At 38.9% G+C, this 18,401-nt stretch overlaps 1 protein-coding gene across 3 annotated transcripts in view; it reads left to right on the top strand.

Annotated features, from left to right (window-relative positions):
* SFMBT2 (Scm like with four mbt domains 2) overlaps positions 1-18,401 on the top strand; it is a 148,940-nt gene that overhangs the window by 53,294 nt on the left and 77,245 nt on the right. For all 3 annotated transcript variants that reach the window (XM_075273943.1, XM_075273944.1, XM_075273942.1), the window contains exons 3-4: positions 2,075-2,169; positions 3,718-3,958. In XM_075273943.1, the coding sequence (XP_075130044.1) occupies positions 2,075-2,169; positions 3,718-3,958 (336 nt within the window). The remainder of the gene's footprint in view (positions 1-2,074; positions 2,170-3,717; positions 3,959-18,401) is intronic.

The raw sequence follows: 18,401 nt of genomic DNA, 5'->3' as shown, positions 1-18,401 counted from the left end.
CAAACAGGGACACAAAACATGCAACAAACTGGTTTATTTAGAAAAAAACAGGAAACTATATAAATCTTGACTTTAGGCACAAAATCAGCAAAACAAAACAAAGCCTTAACTTCAGGCAAAATAACAAACAAAGCAAAATAAAAACCTGCTCGTCTATGCAACTAACTAAATAGAACTGATAACCTAACTATACGTGTGGCTTACTTCCAGCCGCATGACCAAAACAAGTGCAATATAGTCTCACTGGACTCAGGGTTACAGGACAGAACCATACACCTGCTTTCACCTCATAGAACTGCCCTGGAATGTAGGAGCTACAGCCTTTTCTGGCCTAGTAATGAGCCGAGGATCTACACCTGTGCTGAGGCCTACTCCAGATCCGCCTTGGACCACACATATATCAGAACCCTGGGACTGATATATCTGGACTCCAGCACTCTGCCTGTCACCTTCTCACAGTATATTGGCTCTATCTGTTATCTAAAGAAGTACTCTTATGCTTAGTTTTCATGCTACAGCCCTGCCTTAATCATTGCATATAGTACCGTATAAGCACAGTTTGCACAACCTATACTCCATGAAAGAGGAAAGGGATAGGGGTTCTAAATGGTCTCTTTCAATAGAAGACTATATCAACACTGTTCATGAGAATAATGCTAACTGGAATTTAAAAGGGTTGTATGAGATCTGCTTTTGCCTATGGTACTCATATAAATAAGAATCTACAATATTACGGTAGACACAGCCTATGAATAAAAGACCTTATTCAAACAACCATTTCAAAAGCAAGAGAAATGAAGAGAGTGTGTGTATTTACATGTTTTATGGCAAACAGAAAAAAAAAACAGTCAGTTGAAAAAAACAACATTCTCTATTTCTGACTGTTTTGACTGACATACAGACAAACAGAAATCAATGGATCAGTTTTGTAAAATGTCTGAGTTATGCCTATTAAAAACTGTGTAAAAAAAAAAAATATGCAAATCTATTCTCCAGGATGTAATTAGGAGAACAGTGCACTCTGTACACCACGCTATAGAGGGTGTTATCATTAAAAAGACTTTATAACTGAGTCGTTGATGATGTTAAGGATGCTGCCCTCTATAGGGTGGCGTACAGAGTGCACTGTTCTCCTAATTACATCCTGGAGAATAGATTTGCATATTTTTTTACCCAGAATCCCTAGCGGAGCAGGAATGACTTGTAAGTCTCCGTACTGCCTATGTAGGCAAACACTCTCCCTAATGTGTATGATTATCCTATTAAAAACTGATCAGTAGGTTGGGCCCAATGAATGGGCCTAGTCGGGAGGAGGGATTCGCGAGGTGACTCCGCCTGAAGAATGAGCATGTCCATTCTTTTTCAATGGGAGCAGTCTTTTTGGTCAGGATTTTGAGGAGAAAACGGCATCAAAATCCTGACCACAATACCCCGTGTGAACTCAGCCTTAAGAACAGGTCAAAATCTGTTCCTGATTTTGGAAAAAGAAAAAAACTAAATGTCTGCTTTTTTTTGGGAGGGGGTTATCAAATGTATTTTTTCTGTTGTTTTTCCTTTAGGGTTCTCAATAGAACTAAAAAATGCCTGAAAAACATTTGAAAAAAATGGCTGAATTTAAAAAATAACATTTTAAAACAAACTCCTGTAATAAAACATTTGCAAAAAAAAAAAGCTATAACATTTTAACCACTAGTTTGAAAATTCAGAGCAAAAACATTATGACTTTTTTCTTTTTTATCCATTGTCTTCTTGAGGGCAATAGGTACCAGTTAATGTAATGTATGTGTCTTAATGATTCCCCCCATGTATACAGTATACAGCATAAGGCCTGGTCTTCTTAATTGTCCAATTTCTGTCAGTTTCACCAATATCTATGACAAGGAGCTTGGTTCATGGTGACAACTCATATCCTATTAACTCATCAGATGAAAATATAGCCAGCTGGCACGTGATTCACGTAATTCGCCAAGTATAATTACATTTTGAGAGAAGTTACTCTTTAATATTACATGAGGCATTTGCATTAGATATGTTGATAGAAGATTGTAATTGTTTCTTTTTTTTCTATCTACAGATGATGGCTCCAGTTTTGAAGACACAGATTTCAGCTGGGATGAATATCTGGAGGAATCGGCGTCTGTTGCTGCCCCTCATACTTCTTTTAAACATGTAGGTATTGTTGCTATTCTTGTTGAGCAAATCACTAAGCTAAATATCATGTCAGAATAACACCAGCTCACACCTAGAATCTGCTGTCACAAAGCAAATCACACATTAAAGCCTTCCAGCTCACGACTAGCTTATGGTTAGCCAGGTTCTCTTTTATGTAGCTACAGAAAGTACATTTCTAATGTGTCAAAGGTTGAATGTATACTGCGGAGGTATGCTTCTGTTTGGTTACTTTTTCATTGTTTACTCCTGTCCTAGACTTCCATGATAAAAAAAACTAACAAAAAACCCTTAATACATATATGTTTTTTTTTGCAGACAGCTCCATATTTCAGTTCAGTTAATACACAAACCAAATTAAATGTATTCCTATAAAAGAAACTTATTCAAACATGTATTAAGTAATTTATTTCTCTTGCTTTTATATCACCAACATATTCTCCAGCGCTTTACAGATGATATTATTATTACTATTATTATTATTATTTATATAGCAGAGGGACTTATGGGGCACCCCCCTCCCCCTAGTTACTCCTCCAGTATAGTTCTATTATAGTGTTGATCTGACTCCCATATTCCTGGACTGATAGATTGAAGTCCTGTTCATGCAGGAAATATTACTTATAAAATAGGAGCAGAGAGGAGGTTGGTGCTCTGGAGGGGAGCACATAACTTCACTGTAAACCTGTCAGTATGTCAATATGCTGTCATAATAAAGTTGACAGTAACATTACTCTGCACACAGACTCATTTTCAAATGAAGGGGGCTATTTATTTTATTGCTGAACATCTTTGTTTTCTTTTTTTGTTCATCTGTTTTCAGCAAATAAAATGTTTAAAGGAACTGTCAGAGGTTAAAAAAGCAGTTAAAAAAAAAATCTGGAGCATTAATGGCGTTTATTAACCTTTTGTTAATAAATCTTGGAATATCCATTTGGTGCCAATAAAATAGCAGAAATTCACTAAAACTGTGGGAAGATATTCATCAAATTGTAAAATGACAATGGCACCATGACTAGGGATTGGAAATTCTTACTGATGCATAAAATATTCTTCCTTTGTTGTAGTATAAACCAAGTCATTTTCCAAACCTTATATATTAATCCCAATCTCTGAATGCTTGAGTGTATTTAAAGCAGCTCTAACTCTCTGCTTGGTTACCTAAATGACACTGCTTGTAAAATGGAAATAAGTAGAAATATTGAATAAGAAGAGCAATGAAGAAAGAAAGGGAGAACATGCTATTTTGAGACTTCTTATATTTTCAGAAGTATCCAAGCAATGAAATATTAATGGACCTTGTATTGCAGTTAGGGAGCTATTCTTAGCAATCAGATTCGATGGTGACATTTATTAAAATTTATTCTCTTGTCACTGATTGAATTTGTATTTTACCTTGGTTACACAAAGTCTAATACTTGTATTCTCTGCATAGACTATGACACTATCTAATATGGGTAACTCTATATTTATGTATTTATACATCCATAATGTTGCAAAGTTTCATGTTGTGTAGTACAATTTATTTCATTTCTTATATTTTACAAGGTTGAAATTAGTCTTCAAAGCAGCTTCCAACCAGGAATGAAACTGGAAGTGGCCAATAAGAATAACCCAGATACTTACTGGGTAGCTACTATTATTACAACATGTGGCCAGCTACTACTGTTGAGATATTGTGGCTATGGAGAGGATCGAAGAGCTGACTTTTGGTGTGATGTCATGACCGCAGACCTGCACCCTGTTGGGTGGTGTACACAGAACAACAAAGTTCTAATTCCGCCAGATGGTAAGATCAACATTATATATCACTGATACATTGAGACGTCCTAAGGCTATCACAATGTGCCATCTGCTATTTATATACTGTTTACTCTTATCACAGAAAACAACAAATTGTTTGCTTTTTGTATCTATTTTTTACTTTAAAACCTAAAATATTTGAAATTTATCTAATTATAAAAGAAACAAATGGTGTTATACACACACATCACGTGTTGCACTAAATATGAAGAATCTGGCATAGTTTCTAAAGTTTATTTAACCAAAGAAGAGTAAAAACTGCTGACAGCAACATCCAGTGTTCTGCGCTCTTAGTCATAACGATAACATAAAATTATTAAGATGACTTTGTTCTGTGGTTTCATTAGGACGGTGAATTCCCCTTTTACAGTTCCCTCATGTTCTGCTGTGAAAGTTAAAATGTTTTCAAGTAGTTAGAAACATAGTAAAGGAGCTAAAAGTATAAGCTGATGTATTTCATGGTGTTTTATTCATATTATTTCAGAATCTAAAGAATATTTTGAATATCCTCTTTAGATATAAGTTCGGTTATTTCATGAACAATATTAGGTTACTGTAGAGGAACTGGAGAGTATTCAGTTGTGTATACCACAAATATGTCCATAGACATATAATCATTCACCCAACAGTTGCCAGTCCTCCATTTATGTCACATTTATGATATATATTTTATACTATAATCAATAATTCAAAAACATAGGAATAAAAGACAAGCAAAACTATAGACAACTTTTGACATGACTGCAGTGACTTTAAGGGAATGGTGGTCACCTATGGGCACTGCCAATCTATTCATTTATATTGGCTTGAAAGAAAGAGTTGAGCGCTGTACTCAACTGTTTTAGCTAGTCCCATAGGCATTGAACAGAACAGAAGCTGTATATAAGTTTCTCCTTGGAATCCCTATTTTTGTGATTGTTTGGCCTCTGGGAACCTTCTAAACATCACCTATATGAATTTTATATATCTGTATTTTGATCCAAAAAAAACCTTTCAAAATAAAAAATAAAAACAAAATGTGTAGGGTTATAGGTTGGACTTGATGGACTAATGTCTTTATCCAACCTCATCTACTATCCTATTAATATTATAAATGTGAAAGTTTGTGAGTTTGGATGTTTGTGGGTTTGTGTGTTCGGATGTTTGTTAGTCAATCACGCAAAACCCGCTCGACCGATTTGGCTGAAATTTTCCACAAACATAGTTAATACACCCCATTGCGCAATAGGCTACTTTTCGTCACAATAGCGCACATACGTTTTTCCCAGGACCCCCACAAACCCCAAACTCACATCACCATCTCTGCAATCTCACACACTTTGGACCATAGCAAGCCACAAAGTTCATATTGCCCTCTACAGCCTCGCCCCTAACCCCACACAATGTCATATACATATACTTTACCACTTTGCCCCTCACCTTAACGATACTCCAGGAGGCTCTCTTTAACGCTCCGGAGCAGCCATGTTTGCCAACTCCCACCGCTCTGACAATCCGCGACACCGCCCACCCATGTCAATACCCCTAGGCGGTCTAATACATGCAAAAAAAAAGTTTAAAAAAAGTAAAAAAAATATTAAAAACAACAAAAAAAAGGATTAAAAATTCAAATCACCCCCCTTTCCCTAGAACACATATAAAAGTAGTTAAAAACTGTGAAACACATACATGTTAGGTATCCCCGCGTCCAAAATCGCCCGCTCTACAAAGCTATACAAATATTTTTCCTGTTTGGTAAACGCTGTAGTGAGAAAAATGGTCAAAAGTGCCAAACCGCCGTTTTTTCACTGTTTTGATTCTGATAAAAATTTGAATAAAAAGTGATCAAAGCAATAACATTTCCTGAAAATGGTAGAACTACAAAGTACAACCAGTCCAGCAAAAAAAGACGCCATATACATCCCCATACATGCACGTATAAAAAAGTTACGGCTGTCGGAATATGGCAACTTTTCAAAAAAAAATTTTTTAACAGTTTTGGATTTGTTTTTAAGGGGTCAAAATGTAACTAAAACCATATAAATTTGGTATCCCCGGAATCATAACGAAACACAGAATACAGGGGACATGTCATTTTGGTTGCACAGTGAATGCCGTACAACCAAAGCCCGTAAGAAAGTCGCAGAAATGCATTTTTTCTTGAAATCCACCCCATTCTGAATTTTTTCCCTGCTTCCCAGTACATTATATAGAATAATTAATGGTGGCATCATGAAGAAAAATTTGTCCCACAAAAATTAAGACCTTATATGACTCTGGGAGCGGAGAAATAAAAAAGTTATGAGGTTTAGAAGGAGGGGAGTCAAAAACGAAAATCAAAAAATGCCATCGGCGGGAAAGGGTTAACTTCAAATACCTCTGTCCCAAAGTCACTATGTAAAGTTTCTCACAACACCGTATAGCAGCTCAAATACAAATTAACTTCAACACAAAAGTCTCACGTATTCTCTGAATTACAGATAAAACAAGATACATACTTACATTTCATATCCCATACCTTATACACACTACGAAAACCTTACCCGTGCCTGTATATACCCACTTCTACAATCACCGCAGACGAAGTCGCGGGTACCAGCTAGTGTAACTATATATGTATGTCTTCCTGTTGGATCCTTTTTCATCTTACAGTTACCCTAAGGACATTAGGTTTACAATAGGTCCTTTTCAAATTGGCTAGATCTGCTAAAGGAGGTATTTTAACAAGAGACATTTATAAAGCATTTAATAAGAGCTTTTTTGTAACTTCTATAAACCTCAGTGCATGAGCTTGTGCATGACTTGCTATCCATCTTTTTTTTTTTTTCAATATGAATTACATAAAGAGGGTCAGGGGACCCCTATTCTCCGAACAGATGGCAGTATCAGAGGAGGAATATCATGCATTTATGGCATATTCTGTGACAGCTATAAAAAAAGCACTTCTAAAACAATATTATAAGGTCGGGGCCCCATGTGGCGCAAATGCAGTGTTTTACAGTCCCTTCAAAGTGGATGGGATTCCTAACAAGCAATGGAAACGCTGTGATTTCCGAAACGTTGTAGCTTTGGAAATTGCATTTCAATTATATCTACGGAAACGCTGGCGGTTTCACTATAGGTAAAGTGGAAGCAGAAAGTCAACAGAGGGAACCTCTGTGGACTGTCTTTGAAATGCACTGCATGAAATATCGCAATACGTTACATCCCGCAATGCTTTTTTTGCTGCGGCTCGCTATGTGGAACCTTAGCATTCATTTGCAGATACAGTTGTGTCATATAATAAAATATTGTAAGAATAATCCTTTTATGCTTATTTTATGAAGAAGTTCTAAATGAATCACAGAAACTGCTTGTACTTTATCTTATATAATCTAACCAGATCATTTGTTCTTCCAAAACAAAATTAAAGAAAGACATATCTTTGGAAAGAAGTTGGCATGGAAGTTTAATAACAATGAGAATCAAAACAGGAATAAATTGCTATTACCCATGTGATGCTTGGGGGAATTATTTGGATGACTTACTTTTACTTACTTAGTTAAAGATATAACTTGAACATATTGCCCAGTTTCAGCAAATAAATGTTATTGTATGTGCAATGAAAAGTTCCACAATTTTCCAATATACTTCCTGTATCAATTCCTCCCGGTTGCTGTCACTCACTCTCCTTACTTCCAGTGGATAAAAAATCAGTCCATGGTCATGTGATGTACACACAGTTGCACAGCTCGTTACAGTCACAGCACAGTAATCTGACATGTGCCTAGTAACGAGTCTGTGCGTCCATCACATGACCATGTACCATAAATCACATGACCATGGACTGATTATTATTCACTGTCAGTAAACAAAGGCTGAATGACAACAAGCAAAGATCTAGAAATTGAAAAATTGGTGCAGAAAGTATATTGGAAAATTATATAACTTTCATTATGCAAACCTTAATATTTGTTTGCTGAAACTGGACCTTTAAGGCAATAAGTCTATATGCAGATGACCACGGTGATTCTCTGCTGTGTTTTTCACAGATCTGTGTGGGATCAGTTTTATCTCATGGACTCCTTAAATTTAGTGGGTGATCTGTAAAAAGTAGTGTCACAGGTCATGGGTAGCACACATTTATGTGAGTGTAGCCTAAGAAATGAAAAAAATGGTAAATGTTTTATAATATTTCTGTGAAGAAAGGTTTCCATCTGCCAGTGTGGTTTCCACTTTTCCTTATGCCATCTCCTAGCATTTATTGATGATTTTAGAAATGTTATAATAGTTTGAAACGCTCTAAAGTATACCTCCAGTTATAAACCACTTTGCATAAATGAATAGTACAGGCTACTTTCTACATATTAGCTTATGAAGAGGGAGGAGGAAAAGACACTCAAATAATTGCTGTTGCTTCTCTCTGTTGTTTTGTGAGCCAGGTAGCTCTTTTAAGGGAGCGTTCAGATTTTGGACAAAACACCTGTGAAGTCTTTTGCAAATAAGGCAGTTGGTGCACTGTGGGCGATCACTCAGTTCACTACCATCTGCTGCCTGTGCTACCCTGTGATCAACTCCCACTACTATGATATCATCCATTCTACTTAAGCAGCAAAAGCAGTGCTTTCAGGGTTTGAAGGCCCACCCCCAGTGCACCAATTCATTTTTATAAAACTTCTAGGTTGAGGCAACATGGTGGCTCAGTGGCTGGCACTGCAATCTTGCAGCGCTGGAGTCCTGTGTTTGAATCCTGCCAAGGACACAACATCTGCAAGGAGTTTGTGTGTTGGGTGGATTTCCTCCCATATTCCAGACATACCGATAGGGTAAAATGTACATTGTGAGCCCTATTTGGGGCTCACAATCTACATTAACAAAAAACTTCAAAGTTGTTTTTCTCCTAATTTACATAACTGACATACATAAGAGTGGTATGTTGTTTACACCACTCATATAGGGCTCACAATGTACATTGGTCCCTATCAGTATGTCTTTGGAGTATGGGAGGAAATCCATACAAGCACAGGGAGAACATACATACTCCTTGCAGATGATTTTTTGCCCTTGGAGGGATTTGGACCCAGGCCTGCAGTGCTATCCACTGAGCCACTGTGTTGCCCCTATGTTGTTTATAACTGTAACGTGCTATGTAAGGGCCCCTTCACACGGAGTATACGCTCACTGATTCTGAACGTGTAACACGTTCCGAATCAGCGGCGTTAAAACAGATCCCATTGCTTTCTATGGGAGCCGGCATACGTGCGCTCCACATAGAAATGAATGGGTTGCTTTTTTCCCTATTGCTTTCAATGTGATACGTGCATATCACATTTTCAAGGCTAGGTTCACTTGTCTTTGTAATATAAGAGGATAAAATACGCAAGGACCATATTTCTCTGGAACACAGAAAAAACTATTTTGTCACCTCCATACAATTCATAGCTGTTGTGTCTATAGTAAAACACAGGAGTTTTCCAGGTCACTGATATTAATGACCATTATTGTTAGATCAAAGGGAGTTTAACATTTTATACTGGCCATGTCTGGTACTGCAGTCTTGAAAAAACAATAATATAAAGAAGCAAAGTCGTGTGAACGATTCCAATGACATAGACAGATTTCTCCAATTCTGACACTTTCTGGTCTGACAGCGTAATGTGGAAGAGACATGGTATATTGTGTCATACTAGCAATACAGTGCCCTATTCTAAAATGCTGCCTTCATTTCCATAGAGATATGCATAAATCATTATCATTCTTAAACTGGGGCCCCATGAGGCGTAAACGCTCTGCTGACTTTCTGTGAAAAGCACTCTGGGAAAAGCCATGATGCGTTGCCACCGCAGTTTTTCTTGAAGCAGTTTTCCGTAGCATGGGGCCTTAGTCTAGAAGTAAAAATAAAAAGTTTCTAACCTGATGTGCGTTTTACAACACCTGTTGTAACAGTTCTTGTAGGGCATGGAGAATCTTTGTTGCTTGAAGAGCAAGCCCATTCTTGCATTTCTCCTTTTGTTAAAACCATCAAACTGAATTTGGTTTGTGACCTCCTTAATCCCTTCTCCTTCAAGTTATGTCACAATCTGTTTTAACGTCTTACTAATGTTTATTGGTTTTTGTTACCATTGTAAGAGAAAGCTTCAGATGAGTTTATGGCAGATTGCCATAATTCGCTGTCCTGTGCCAAGCTATTAGAAATCACATAAAAAGACATGTAGTTGCCTACACATCTACATTATCTTATACATTTACTTTTTATGGATGTAAACATAGAGTTAAATAAAAAGGATGGAAGATAAAAAAATATTCTTAGGTATTTCTAATGATACTTAATGCTTAGTAGCTCACCAAGATCAAAAAGAAAACATGGAATAATGGGAAAATCTTATCAATAAACTCACTTAGGTCAGGGCCACACACAGCAAATCTGCTGCAAAATATGTTTGTGGGAAAGTCTGCAATGTTTGCCTCTGCAAGCCGCCTCAGCAAAAACTTACTGAGGGCAGGGCCCCATGTGACACAAACGCTGCGTTCTGGCTGCTACAGAAACACCACGGAAAAATGCCATCCACACATTGCAGAAAAATACACTCAGTAGATATGCTGCGATTTCCAAGGCTGTTGCGGTTTGGAGATTGCAGTATGTCGATTATATCTACGGAAATGCTGGCACTTTCCCTATATGTGAAGCACAAAGTCCGCAGAGGTTTCCTTTCTTTAAAAAGCGCTGTGGGAAATACCGCGTCTAGGACAGGTTTACAGCTCGTCTAGTCCTGTAGTCATTGTACTAAATTCCACCTTTTCAGGTCTGCAGTTAGGCTATCAGACAGTGAGGGACTTGTCAGTCACGCCACACATTTTGCATAGTGACTGCATGACTAAAATATAACTCTTTTCTTTAAACAGCAGGCAGAACTTTGTATGTTGTGCCATGAAGAGCAACACGTTTCAACCCATTCATTAATAATGTAGTTGTTCCAAAAACAATATGCAACTTCCAGGTTCTCACACCCAATAAAGCGATTTGTTAGCGTCTGGCTCTGCCAGGAAATCATGTAGAGTATGCCATTTCTCTCTTGGTATATCTCACTAGGATACATGGAAATGTAAGGGCTAGGTTACTATGTGTATCATAGAGCAAATATTACATTTATTCAGATAAGAAAACTATTCTTGGGGGGCTTTTGTCATATTTGAAAAGTAGTTGTATTTGTAATTTATTTTTATGTAGGAGCAAAATTATTTGTTGATTTCTATGTAAGGGTTTTTGTTTTCTATGTTAAAAAATATTTCACTAGCTATTCAATCTCCAATATCAGGGACCAGTAGGCATCTTCATCTCTGGATAAGGGAGTCAATGGAACTGATTAACTATACCATTCACAACACACCAACGGTTGTGGTAGAGTTTTGTAGGCAAACAGTGATATTCCTAATCCTGGATAACCCCTTTAGTCTAGTGATCCACGGGTCGAAAACAGTAACAGTAACTGCAAAGTGGATGGGATTCTGGGTTTTGGAAATCGCAGCATGTCAATTATATCTACGGAAATGCCAGCAGTTTCCCCATAGATATAATTGTAATTGAAAGTCTGTGGAGGAAAACTCTGCGAACTTTCTTTCTAAAATGCTGCAGGAAGAATTGCGATGTGTTGCTGCCGCGGTTCTTCCTGCAGCGTATTTTTGCTGCGGGACGTCCCCTGGGGCCTTAGCCTTAAACTCAAAATATTTATCTATCCTATCTATCTATCTATCTATCTATCTATCTATCTATCTATCTGCCAACCTTCCTAATATCTATCTATCTATCTATCTATCTATCTATCTATCTATCTATCTATTGTATGCTTTATTCAAGCACTAAACAGGGATAGGATTCTAATTCTTATCAACAGATTTTGTGTGGGACCACTGGAACTGTGCTGGGTTTTGCGCCATTTAAAAGAAAGTTATGCCCCTTTTTTTGTAGCCCCAACAGTATCTGTTGTTCCCCAAAAAGTCCACAGTCCTCCATGTTAATGCCCCTCTTATATAAATGATGTTCCCTCATATTAATATTTCCCCCTAGTGTCCCCTGATGCCCCCTCTGGTGTCCCTTGATGCTCTATTCCCCCAATGCCCCCTGACACCCCTTCTAATGTCGTCTGTTGCCTCACCTTATATTAATTTTCTTCCTTAATATGTAAAGAAAAAAATAAAAACTCTACTCACTGTTAGGATATGAGCTGCACATGCTTCTTTTGCTAGGACATAGACCTCTATGGCTGGGACTGGGCCGGGCAGCTCTGTTCCTTGGTTCTACGTTTTTAACATCTGGCTTGGCAGAAGTGAGGAGAACTGGCTGCATGTCACCCCTGGCACTAAGTGACCAGATTGTGTGTTGGGTTTCTGTTTGTGCTATGTCATGATATGTTAGACGGATTCTTCAAAGCTCAGGTTGCGATTTTGTACAATGCTGGCTTGCATGCCATTTATTTTGAACTACTAAATCCGATGCACTTTCAGAACATACACATTTTCTATTTTTCGTATGAGGTCCTGCAAACAGGGTGAAGAAATGCCAGTCAAGTGCCAAAACATTACATTGATTGCTGCACTAGAAGATAGTTATTGCTTTTTTGCCTGAGGGTAGAGCAGTTCTTAGTGAACGCTGAAGCCACCCTGTCATGTTCTTGAAAAGTGATTTCATGTGCAGAGCTGAGCCTCAGAGGGTTGACTTCGCTAAAGATAGATTGAAGAAAGGCAGAGCAGCTGAAGCTGTTGATTGTTGGCTACGGGCGATGATCTGCCATGGTAGCCGTGTGCTTTTAAATAAGGATTATATGGTTCTTGAAAGAATGGAAATTATTCCATAGAATTAAAGCTTTTTAGAGGTTAGCCCATCCAGAGCTTGTAACAGATGCAATGCTAGCTGGACGCCTATAGAAAGGTGAATGTAATTGCTGCAGCCCCAATTGTTTTGTTATATGTTTGTTATAGTCATTGGTTGGATTACAGATCCTGTTTATAGCACTGCTATAGCGGTGTAACAGTCTGCCAACGGGGGAAATTCATTGACATAATGAAGCAGTTTATTCCTAAACTGAAAATATCCTTAGATTGGTTTTAGTGTGAGGCATGGAAAAATCCCATAGAAGGAATCTTAGCACACAACCAAGTCAATGTACATCCTCTGCTAACTAAACAGGTCATTGAAAATCTAAGAAAGCATAGCTAAGCTTGTAAAGGTCATACTATCACAATGTGGAATTATCTGTTTCTCTGTTTCCCTCTTACTTTTGGAGAAATCCAATTGGAGAAAATTATGAATGGGGTGCATATGGAGTTGTGTGCCTTCTTCCATGATTTGATTTTGTAGTATTATATAATATTAAAAAATACAGAAAGGTTTAAGTAATGTAAAGGTTTAATAAGGATTATTAAAGAATTCAACTATTCTCTATAGGTAGCGTAGATTCTGGAGAGAGAGGCTGTGGAAAGTACACCATGACAAATTAAGTTGTTCTCCCATTCTCAGCACAGCCAGTAGGGGTCCCTGTTGTAAGACCCTCATTGATCACAAACGTGCTGGTATATGCTATTACTTTCTGTGATGGGAAAAAAGTCTTTCAACTTCCACTACAGAAATTACAGATTTTACTGTAAAATCCCAACAACCCAGTATCTATGTGGATCTGATAACCATTGTCTGGAAATAGGCCAGACAGGGCGTTTTTATCTGTTCTATCCCCTGTTGTAAGTAGCACCAGAAGTGTCTAGTAAATAGAGATGAGTGAGTAGTATTTGATTGAGTAGGTATTCCATTGAATACTACGGTATTCGAAATATTCGTACTCGATCGAATACTATTAGCTATTCGCAGTAAATATTCGATTCAGAACCAGTGTTGATTGGCCGAATGCTATACAGTGTATAGCATTTGGCAAATCAACGCTGGTTCTGCAGCAGGCTCATCCTTGCTAGTCAGGAGAGCTGGCAGCTTGCTGTTACGAGCGAGCTGACTTTTTCTCATAGGAATGCATTGACCAGCGTTAATTGGCCAGTGTACAGCATTCGGCCAATCAACTCTGGTTCTGCCGGAGGCTCATCTGTGAGGAGGCAGAGTCTAAAATCAGACCACAGCAGTCTCCATTGTGGTCCGAACTTAGACTCCGCCTCCTCACAGACGAGCCTCCGGCAGAACCAGCGTTGATTGGCCGAATGCTGTACACTGGCCAATCAACACTGGTTAATTTATTCTTATGAGAAAAAGTCAGCTCCCTCATAACAGAAAGCTGCCAGCTCTTCCGATTAGCAAAGACGAGCCTGCGGCAAATCAACGCTATTTCTGCAGCAGGCTCGTCTTTGCTAGTTGGGAGAGCTGGCAGCTTGCTGTTACGAGGGAGCTGACTTTTTTTCATAAGAATGAATTAACCAGTGTTGATTGGCCAATGTACAGCATTCAGCCAATCAATGCTGGTTCTGGCGGAGGCTCGTCTGTAAGGAGGCGGAGTCTAAGATTGGACCACAGCAGTCTCTATTGTGGTCCGATTTTAGACTCTGCCTCCTCACAGACGAGCCTCCAGCAGAACCAGCGTTGATTGGCTGAATGCTGTACACTGGCCAATCAATGCTGGTCAATTCATTCCTATGAGAAAAAGTCCACTCTCTCGTAACAGCAAGCTGCCTGCTTCTAGCAAGGACGAGCCTGCTGCAGAACCAGCATTGACTTGCCGCACACTCATCTTTGCTAGTCGGGAGAGCTGGCAGCTTGCGGTTATGAGGTAGCTTACTTTTTATCAGCGCAACTGCAAGCGCTGTGCAGTTAAAGCGCATGGACCCCATAGACTATAATGGGGTCTGTGTGCTTTAACTGCACAGCGCTCCTCCTAAACACCCTCCTCCTGCTACTTGTGGACTTGGTGACTCTCCTTTGGTCGAATAGTGGTTTCCCCTGAAATGAGCATTTTTTCCCATAGACTATAATGGGATTCGATATTCGATCAAGTAGTCGAATATTGAGGCTCTACTCGAAACGAATATCGAATCTAGAATATTTCACTGTTCGCTCATCTCTACTAGTAAACTATGAATAAGCCCACGTTATGAGGAAATTGGCCAAGGATATCTATTCATTGTTATTATATTATGGTGCACTTAGTTGTGGACCTGCTTATGCTGCTTTTACATAGGCAGGAGCACGATTGTCCTCTACTATGTTCGGGCCTGGTTAGATTCCCTATGATTACTCTATTTTTCTTATCTTTTATATAGCTAGTAATGTAACTTCTGGATAAAAGCAGATTCTGCATTCCGTGTTATTGTATCAGCTTAAATATGCAGAAGACATGAATAATTGTTTTTCCAAATAATAGGTTTTGTTCTTGTGCTCCTCATTTAACAGGAACTTCTGTGGAATCATATGACTCATATTACAGAGAAAAAGAACCTAAAGCCCTGACTTATTCCCTAGAATTGTAATATTGCAAGAAGTGTGTTATTTGACAGTAGGGATATTGTGTGGTAATGTTAGTCATATAGATGTTACAGAATTGGCATTGAGTCTCTGAGACTATGTGTTGACAGGGGGAAAAGGTTATGGTCAAAGTCAGATATATTGTTTACAAGGCATATTGTTGATGGTTGCAACTTGGAGTATTGAATTCCTCCTGGTAGAGAAATGATTGCCAGTGTCATAAAGGAATTCAGTTACAGCCCCTGGGCAATATGAAATATGCCATAACTACAACATGTTTCTGAATTCTAAAAGACCATTATTAGATTTGTGGTTTCCACCAAGTGTTTATGCCGCCGAAGAATGCTATCCGAATGCTGTTCAAGCACAAGTGACCCTGCAGTACTTCATTTCAGATACAATTAATTCTGACTTCAAAAGCCTCTATATTGTTTCTTGGTGTAAAGCCAGGGAAGGAGAGGAGTGGATCAGTGAATGAAGCTTAAATAGTTTTCTGGTGATCTAAAGCAGAGGATTCGCACTGACATTATAGTTCAGCATTTGATGTGACCTCAGTGTCAGTCTCCAGCATGAACTCATACTGTGCTTTGTTTTAGCATAGCACCTGTGTCTAATTCCCCTCTATATAATGGAATATCAGGATGTAGACAGAATGTAGGATCTGTCAGTTTAATACTGTGTGCCTCCTGGTGATACTGAACATTGGAGAATAGCAGTATTCTCGTATTATTAACACATAATGCATGTACAGTGCTTCTGAATTATGGCTTTATAACACATATTTTAACCTTTCATATAGTGATATGGTACACTTTATTTTTATTACTGTACATTTAAAGGAAATCTGTCACTGGGTTTATGCTGCTTTATCTGAGAGCGGTATAAAGTAATGACAGAGACTCTGATTCCAGGGTGGGTGACTTATGTGTGAAAATGCTGTAGTTTTTATAATAATATTTATTAGCAGAAGGGTGACCTGAGTGCTTAAGTCCCCTCAGTGCTGTGTATGTTCAATGGAGTCCTCCATGTTTAGGCGGTGTTGGCTCACCCTCACAGTATAGGAAGGCAGATATCAATCAATGGTTTAAGAGTAGGGTTGAGCGATCGTGTTCGGAAAAAATCGGATTCCGTTCAGCGATCGAGAAAATTTCACGATCACGATCGGAATTCCAAACACGATCTTTTTAGGTGGGATCGGGATCGGTAGTATTTACCACAATGCCTTCACACTGAGTATATAGTGTATACTCAGTGTGAAGGCTCCGCTGCGGTTCCATAGGAATGAATGGAAGCAGCCGACACACAGCCTTAACCCCCTGCGCGCCGGCTGCCTCCATTCATTCTAATGGGTGGCTAAACTAACATGTCTCGTAGCTACTTACCTCCAGAGATGGCTGCTCTGCTGCTGTTCGCCTCGCTGCCAGTCCAGCTGCAGTCTTCTTCGCCTCGCGGCCCCCTCCCTGCCAGGATAGGAGAGTGTGGGCGGGTTAGGAGAGTGTGGGTGGGTACAGGGCGGGGAGATGTGACGTCTCCCCTCCCAGTACCTGCCCACACTCTCCTAACCCGCCCACACTCTCCTAACCTGGCAGGGAGGGGGCCATGAGGCGAAGAAGACTGCAGCTGGACCGGCAGCGAGGACAAGAAGAAGGAGGAGCAGCCATCTCTAGAGGTAAGTGGACACCAGGGGGGACTAAATAGCCAGAGGATTAAAAAAAAAAAAAAAATCCTTTGGCTACTTAGTGATTCACTACACAGCGTGGATTCTAACAATTCTTAGATTCCATGCTGTATAGTGAATAGGATTGCTTTTAAAATCCGATCTCCAATTAATAAAAAAATCCCATTGACTTGCATTGGGATCGGAATTGGGATCGAGATTGGGTTCGAATGAAAAATGATCGGAAATCGGATTTTAAAATCGATCCTGAAAAGTCAGGATCGGCTCAACCCTATTTAAGAGCCAAGTTAGACGGTCTCTCCTGAGTACATGGACTCTGCACTTGAGTCTCATTGCAGCGAATGAGCAGTTATTTTATGAAAATGACATAATCTCCACAACTAAGAGATAAGTAGTGCCATACTTGTCCATAGGCTTTGGAAATACAAACACCACATTTGTTTGAAAAACTCCTTGTTTGTCCGACTGCTATTCTCCCAAATTCACCAAATGTCTAACTGCCTCAGCTAAGCATAATGATGGGAAAAAGGAATAAGTCACTCCAGTCCACTCATGCCTTCAACATGAACAAATGTTTAGGTATATTGAAATCCAACATGCCCCATCCTTCTTTCCCTGACATTTGTCTTTATGGAAGAATTAGAAGGCAGATTGGATAATGATCTGTTCCTATCAAATCCAGTGGGTTCTTCTATTTTGCTAGAGAGTAATTGTCCCATAAACTGTGATATTGTGTATTATCATTGTACTTCTAGTACACCTTTATTTCACCATGCAGCATTTATAGCACTGTAGTTTATTGCCCTACTCTACATTTCTACATTGTTAGAACAGTACTCAGGCCTGGTTCACATCTGTGTTCGGCAAATCCGTTTGAAATCAGTATTTAACATCTTCAAAAACTTCAATAAATTGACAACTGGGTGTTATCAGCTGGGGATGGGACCCTAGAAATTGTGAAACTTTCCTATCAGTGCTGACAGTACCATATTGTGCAGAGACACCCATTCCACAAGGTAAATGGTTGCATACTGAATGACTGAATACTTTCCATACCCACTGTATTACTAAGAGAAATAGGAGGAACAGTATGCCACACAATTACAAAATTGTTATATTGTGGGGATTATGATTATGTACAGTGCTGATACAGACAGGTCAAGAAAGCTACCACGTCCTCTCTATAAGGCCAAGGACCCATGTTGTGAGCCACAGTCAAAAAGTGCTGCAGGAAAAACACTTTGTATGAGTTCCATTTAGCTTTTCTGTTTTTGATGGCCGAGGGTCATCTGTTTTGTACCTGTTTTTAATGGGCAAGCTCTGACATCAATCCATTTAATA

The sequence above is a fragment of the Leptodactylus fuscus genome, chromosome 5 (assembly GCF_031893055.1).
Source record: "Leptodactylus fuscus isolate aLepFus1 chromosome 5, aLepFus1.hap2, whole genome shotgun sequence".
NCBI classification, from domain to species: Eukaryota; Metazoa; Chordata; class Amphibia; order Anura; family Leptodactylidae; genus Leptodactylus; species Leptodactylus fuscus.
Note: the sequence above shows the minus strand (reverse complement) of the source record. Positions and strands in the feature narration are given on the sequence as shown.